This window comes from Leuresthes tenuis, unplaced genomic scaffold, assembly GCF_036924035.1.
Source record: "Leuresthes tenuis unplaced genomic scaffold, fLeuTen1.0.hap1 SCAF_16, whole genome shotgun sequence".
Taxonomy (NCBI): domain Eukaryota; kingdom Metazoa; phylum Chordata; class Actinopteri; order Atheriniformes; family Atherinopsidae; genus Leuresthes; species Leuresthes tenuis.
In genome coordinates this window covers 8,717,667-8,725,293 of record NW_027325370.1, presented here as the reverse complement: position 1 = coordinate 8,725,293, position 7,627 = coordinate 8,717,667, and the positions used below count along the sequence as shown (strand labels likewise).

The 7,627-nt window shown below is 42.0% G+C and overlaps 1 protein-coding gene across 1 annotated transcript; it reads right to left on the bottom strand.

The window, feature by feature from the left end:
- Positions 1-221: 221 nt before the first annotated feature.
- On the bottom strand, positions 222-6,524 carry adora1b (adenosine A1 receptor b). The gene is made up of 2 exons (XM_072366964.1): positions 5,593-6,524; positions 222-2,859 (listed from the first exon to the last, which is right to left on the bottom strand). The coding sequence occupies exons 1-2, from the start codon at positions 5,931-5,933 to the stop codon at positions 2,070-2,072; spliced, it is 1,131 nt and encodes a 376-aa protein (XP_072223065.1). The 5' UTR covers positions 5,934-6,524; the 3' UTR covers positions 222-2,069.
- Positions 6,525-7,627: the final 1,103 nt, after the last annotated feature.

Sequence of the window (7,627 nt, the reverse complement as noted above, 5' to 3'; positions counted from 1 at the left end):
TATTTATCCGTGGGTGCGGAATTCATAACAATTTTAAACTATTCATGATATTGATTCTTTAAGGCGATGAATTCAGGTGGATTTTTATTTATTTAAAAAAAAAACCTTCTGCAAATTGTTTTTACACACCTTTAAACACTTATTTATTTTTTTCCACTTACTCCGAGGTGAACTATGTTCATAAGCAACCCTTGATTGGAGTAAAGGAAACTGCAATCACTGATCACACCAGAGCTGCACAGATGTGACTGTGGTCGTTGCATAAAATGCAGACTTTGACACCTGATAGTGTGGGTAACACCCAGACTCGGATAAATGCACTTTTATTAGGGTTTGGCAATACTTGTGCTTTTTGTTCAATCTGAAACTATCTGAAAGACTGTTTGTGCATGGAATCAAAACCAAAGTCTTATCTTAACAAAGGCGCTTTTGTTACCAACACACAACCATAAAATTTTGAATAATACTGCAATCAGTGACAGTCCATAATATAGAGAAAAATCTGAAATTTCATGTGGGATATCAGTAATTTGTCACATGGAAAGTACATTATTTAACATTTCCTCTCTAAAATGAATATAAAACAGATCTGCATTCTTTTCCTCAAATCAAATTTGTTTTGGAAATTATTTTCAGTTTGTGTCCACACTTTCGAGGAGACAAGGTGAGACAGTATTTTCACAAGTAACATTTGCACAAAAAATCTTTTGTGAAACTGTTGAAATCCTCACAAATGAATGTGTGATGACAAGTGGCATTATCTACAGAAAGAACATCATTGTTGTACATTTTTCATCCAATTTTCCTTTTAATAAGTATATCTATGATCCACCTGTTTGTTGACAGCTTTAAGGTTTCTTTCACTCTTTCAAGCATCAAAATGTCCTCTATCTCTCCCAGCCTGTTAGCTGGTTGACATAGGTGTAGAAAATGTCTTCACCTTACATGAAAGATTGTCAATTTTGAATATCAGCAAAGCATTTTGGCCTTAACTCAAGAATCTTTACAAAGGAGAAAACAATATGACATTACATTCTCATACAGTGAATCTAAATGAATGGCAATTAACATAGTTTGTCATTAATCTACAGATTGGCATTACACAAACTGTTGGGATAACAGGGTAATAAATCTTAAGGTTATCATTTCTGGGTTCAGTCAATATTAATCAAAATATTTAAAAAGCCACAGAAGCCAAAGTTTGTGGTGGTAAGTTTGGTGGTATGTTGGGACAAAAGGAAAAAAAAACACTCACCATCAGCTGACGTAGAGGCTAGACATAGAAGAACTTTAAGTGCATATTGGGTTTTTCTCCCATGAGTAGTTGCTATGAGATTCCTGCATGGAGTCTCTAAAATGTTAAAATCCTCCCGGTGCCTCCATCTACTTATTGTTTTTTTTCATGTTGTTTTTTATCCTTTCCTGGCTCTTCTGCAACGGAAAACTGGGCCTGAGGTCCGGTGTAGAGAACTATATAGGTTACAAAACCTTCTCTGCAGCATGTTGCTGCAAAAATCTCTCCCAGGGTACTGTTTCCTCTACACTTTGTTGTGCAATTATGACCCTGAAGAAGAAATGACCATTCACAGCTGTGCTGCAACAGTCTCATATTTACATTATTACATTCATATTATTTTACCACTGTCAGTTTAAACACACACAGTATTACAGTAGTAAGATTATCCTGCTGCACTGGATGTATAAATATTCAAGCAAGTTGTAACATCCACAATGTCTTATATTGTGAAGTTCACACCAACTGTTTCATCATAATGAATAAAAACTTAATGTTTTCATTCTGTTACTAAGATAAACACAGTCAAATGGATTTCATTTATTGCAAGTTTATCATCTGTAACCTCTGCCTTTTCTTTAAATTATTTATGTATTTTTGCACTCTGATAAAACTTTGAGCAAACACATTCCGCCTAAGGAAAGGCAATTCATTTCCAGTGATCTCTTGCCTCAATCACCAAAAATACTGCAGTCCTGTGTAGCAGTTCATGCTTCTTGTAAGATTGGTTTTGCACTGACCATTACTTCTCGAGCCGTCAGCTCTAATCCTTTGCTTAGACTGTGTTCTGCTCCAGTGATGGCGGATGTTCGTTTTTGGTCTTCTGCTCCGTCTGTGGGTCCGGTGGAGGCTGTTGCTGCTGTTGTGGTAAATTAGATTTAAGGGTTTCCATCTGACTGGATTGGATTGGAGTTTCCTGCAGTGGTACCAGATTGGGTATATCCTTCCTGTCACTGTGCTGGAAGTCCAGAGTCGGGGTGTCCTTGCAGCAGAAGTACTGCTGCCAGATTTTCTGGAAGGCTGAGCGAAACTTATTAATACGAAAAGCGTAGACAATTGGGTTGACAGCAGAATTGCCGTGTGTGAGAAGGATGGCGATGTAGAGGAGGACTATGGGCTTTTTGCACTTGGGGCAGAAAAGTGTAATGCAGTTGATGATGTGGAGGGGGAGCCAGCTGATTGCAAACAGAAAAAGGACCAGAGCCAGAGATTTGGCAAGATTTAACTCTTTGTCATAGTACTTGTTGGGGTCTGAGTGGTTGGTGTTGAGCTTCTTATTGTTAAGTTGCTTGTGGATCATGTAGAAGATCTCAGCATAAATGACCAGCATGAGCAGCAGTGGAGGCAGCACCCACCCGAAAAAATTAAAGTAGACCATGTAGTCCATGCTGATTACGTTTTCGAACTGGCAGGTTATAATATGGTCTGAGCTGTTGGAGCCGTTTTGCTGGAGGCGCCACAGATTGTTCCAACCTAACATGGGTGTGAGCCCTACAATGAAAGCCACCATCCAGCATATCACCACTGCCAGGCCGGCTCGCCGAGGGGTCACCACTCGCTTGTACCTGCAAAAACAAACATCATGTCAGCATTTTTCCTGTCAGCACTACCGAAGCATGAACCTTTCTTTTCTACTTTATTTTTCATTATGTCAATGTCCTTGGGTGAAAAAATTATTATTTCAACCACAAGAACCTGAACCCGAGACAAAAAGCTACTTGCAGTACAGAGATTTTGAAAAATCTTTATGATTGTGCACCCTTCTTTTTTTTTGTTGTTGCACTAAGAGGCACAGGCATCAGCAAAGCCGAAGCCCACAGAGCCACTGTTCACATCTTAGTGTGCAGCACTGTTGTAGTTTTATTTTAAATTCAATTTTAATTGAAGGTGGGAATGAAAGAAAGCAGGAAAGTGAGGAGAAAATTAAGGAGATAGAACCATAAAACAGACAACCAGCTGCTGCGTCTGTGGAGGAAAAGAAAACACACAACAGCTACGAGCGCACCTGCAAAAAGATTAAAGAAGAAAATGAAAGAAACAAACAGCAACAATATTGCCAAGAACAAGCATATGAAGACTTAACTATGCTCACTGAATATTAGTGAAGCCACAAAGTGACATGGCAACTGTAGGGTGAGCATGCGTGTGTATGACTGAGTGTGCATGCATGTATGCGTGCCAGTGTGTGTGTGTGTGTGTGTGCATGTGGGTGCAAAATATGTGGCAAAGGCTTTACATAAATTGTGCTTAATAATGGGGGAGGGGGGTCGCAACCACCCCCCACTCCAGGGATCAAGAGCAGGCAGGAAGGGGCCCCAGACCCAGACAACCAGAAGCCCCTCATGGAGCAAGGATGAGAGAAATGAGGCAGCCCACCACAGGAAAGCCATGCTCCAGCCCAGGTAGAGCTCCCACGGCCATGGAGCAAAAGAGCCAGGGAACCAGGGGCGACGGGCCAGTGTTCTGCTTGGCATCGGTCGCCCAGGATGAGCCGAGTGCAGCACCAAGAGTCCTGTATGAGGACCATACCTCCACACAGCAGAGGGCCCACCAGGGAGGCCCGGGCCACCCCATACAACCGCCCCCAACGGGCCAGCACCCACCTTGATGCCGGCAAAGTGCCCCAGGACCCAAGATATACCCATCCATGAGAGCAGCAGGGAGCAGTGGGAACCCCCCCGACAAGGAGCAGCACAGGCGAGCAAGATGACAACAAGCCCCGAACCCAGGTCCATCAGAGGACAGCCGTGCACACAACACAAACATACACTCACACAAACACACACTAACACAAATACAAAGACTCGGACATCCAGCCACACACTCCCTCACTTTGAGGCCCCCAGGGGCCACACAGCAGCCAGGCATTTCCCAACATGCACCCCCCTGTGTGCATGTGTGCATGAGGTGTAAGTATGTCATATGTAGAAACATCTAACAACTGAGGAGTGGGCAGCCGCGGACTACAATATAAGAGTCTTATGTGAGTGTTGGGTGTCATATGTAAAGAATCAGGAGGAGGATGTTAAAGGACCGGGAATAATCTTTTACATCTTTCATTAAGGCGAGTTTAATTTCCCTAAATTAGCTCAATATTTCTCCCTACTTCAGTTGAAACAAGCTGCATTATTTGGCACACTAAAGGCTTTACAGGTGCAGGTTGCAGGTCTTTTACATAATCGCATGTAGAATATACATGCAGGTAAGTGATACAGGAGCACTGAAATCTTATTAGTGTTGTCTTGTCATGAGACCAGGAAATTAAACAGAAACTCAGCCTGATATTTGCCTAGAGGCAGAGATGAAAACTGTTATCTATTTCAGCTCATGTTAGAAAGCATGCAGGGCAGTGATTGGATCATTTTCAGATTACCATTAGTTGATATTAGAATGTCTGATGTTGTTAATGCACATGAAATGTCTGCATTACAACATGACCTTTGCTGAAGGGTAGCCCAAAGCCAAACTGGACCCTGATATTTAGCCCTGACTGTCACAACTGCCATGTGTTAGATTAGTATTGATGAGGGGACATATGTGTTAAGTTATGTTTAAGTCAGAAGACCAGGTGGAACATAGAGCCTGCAAGTCTGGTTGCACAGAAGAGGAGAGATTCTAAACTAACTCATCTCTATTGACTCAATTGCAGGAGGAAACGTGTTAAATTTGTATTTAATTTTTTTCTCTCTCACTGTTCTGAAATGTGTAGTGAAGGAGTGACGACTTCATGGCAAATTTCTTGTTTTATCAGCTTGAGTGAGGATTCAAAGAACTTCATACACAATAAGACCAAATTCCAAAATGAAAGCAAAAGTCTTGGACAAAAGCTAACCCGTGTCAATAAAATAGAATCTCTTACTGAAAGTGGCTTATCTTATCAGATTCCCACCACCTCTGACAGCTCTAGCTTTTGTTTCAGCATTATAAAACGTGCATTATAAAAGGCTGATTAAACATTACTTATGTGACAGTGTGCTTCTTTTTTTTAAGACAAAACAGAGGATAGATGACCCAGTTAAAACTGTAGGTTGCACATAATGCTCCTGTTAGCTGTCCTGTGCTGCATGCACATTAAGAAACTAGTAGTATGGAAGCATCCCGTAAAGTGAAAGGAGAACTATGTGGATTTCAATAACCAGGGAGACAGCAGCTGGAGCTGCGCTGGTTTGTGCTGTTGAGAAAAAAGCTTAGCATAATATTTTGATAAAATCGCTTTCACTTTTCTCCAAAACAAACATGCATGATAAGCTATTATCCCCATCCTTGTCTTCAAGTATGGTTTGAGAAAATCTGCTTACCTGGTCGGGATCTTTACCCTGAGGTAGCGGTCAATCGCGATAGCCAGGAGGGCCAGGATTGAACTTTGAGTCAGCACCAACACCGTACACGCCACGAGCAGGCAGCTGTAAAAGTGAGTTTTAAGTCCAATACTGATTGTAATGGCCAAAGGAATTACGAGCGCTCCTACTGCAATGTCCGCCAGAGCCAAGGAGACGATGAAACAAAACGTGGTGTCTCGCAGGGATTTGTTAATTTTCACCGCCCAAACCACCATCACATTCCCGATCACAGAGGCGAGAGCAATGAGCACCTCCATTCCAATGTAGAGTGACTTCGCTGTTAAAAGTGCTTCTGTCATCCTTACAGACGATTTGCGGATCTCCTTGATGAGAAATGATTTCAGTGTAGCTGCTGTGTGAGAAGTCCTTGATTTCTGCTTTCTCTCTTGTCTCTACAATGTTTCCCAAACGAGCGGTGCGTATATCAGCTTCATAGCATCTTCACTCTCTTGTTACCAGATATAAGTTGAGGACACAAATCCGGTTAAATTAAAGAGAAAATGCGCGTTAAACAGCAGCTAAGACGGAGGAGTTTTCGTTTGGAAGCGGTATGGTCCTGCGCTGGTCCCTGCGCCTCCTCCTTGGCAGGATACACCTGCTTCTCGTAAGCGCAGCATCCTCTCCACGCAATTCGATCTCTTCAAAAGGGCGCCTCGGGTTAGTCTGCCTGCATCTTCCAGTTCTACAAAGCAGATTTTAACACTGGATTTTTTTTAGGAGAAAAACGGTTCAGTTTAGCAGTCCCCGCGAACTCTCTATATTTATCTCCTTTGGTGTGATTTCAACCAGCGAGATAACGCGGGTGATGAAAATAGAAGTGCTATTTCCGTTGCCTTACTGGTTTCGAGCAGATTTGCTGTTACTTCGGCAGAGAACCTCCTCAGCCTCAGCGTCGTCTTTTTCCATTGGTGGGTGCGTCGGCTTTATTTTTCCATGCAGATTTAAATATGTAGCTTTATGTAGGACTGTCCCAAAGAAGTGGAGCGGAGGTGATCTGAACTCAAGGTTTACGCGTAACGCTGTGCATGCATTTCTTCCACACCCTTGAAAACGTAAATGGACCTTGATCAGTTATTCAGTGATTTAACTGGCCTGATGGGCGAGGCAGTGAGGTAACTCAGATGAGGAAAAAAAACGAGAAAAAAACCCAGACAGATAAAGCTACTAAAATATATCAGTTCTCTAATTGACTTGACTGAATAAACAGTGGTTAAAAGAATAATTAAAAGTGGAAACACAAAAAACAAAGTTCACTGTTTTACTCCTTAACACGTCAATTCAAAACAAAGTAGATAAGCTTAAATCTTTAACCAAAATACATACGCAGGCCACTCTATGCTCCTCTTACTAATGTAGCAGGCCAGCCCTACAAACTAATAGGACTTCAAGGTCATAATAACGTGAATGGAAACCTTGAGACCAATTCATATCAAGTGACATGTGACAAAGGATAATTCTTGCATCTGATTTTGATCAAATGAACTGATGGGCACATCACCCTGTTGTCTGCTGAGAAACACAGAGAACATGGAGAAGGGGAGCACTACAAATATTAAGGAGTAAAACAACAGGCAGACATCTCATTAGAGTTCAAAGGTCAGCCTGCAGGATATCCTCAGGATAAGACAGAACTCACAGATGGTGCACTGTGCTCACTCAAATGGATTACGGGAGAAGCCACGTAAAAGTCTTGGGTTTCAGCTTACAGTTGGCACCTGATTCCTTGTGATACTGTGGCCAGCATTCATATTGAGAGACAGTGATGATGGGAGGGCTTGCGGTAAGGAGGTTCACTGAAGACAGTGTCAGTCTCAGCTGAAAGTTGTCAGCATGAGTTACAGTGGTCAGCCAATGTGGGCAGAAGAAGCAAAGAAGCCATATGGTCATTATTTAAAACATTTTTTTTAGTTGCAGCAATTGGCATTCGACCCACCTGGAACATTATAAAGAGCATATGCCAGGTTGTCATGCATGGGAAATCAATCATTATAGA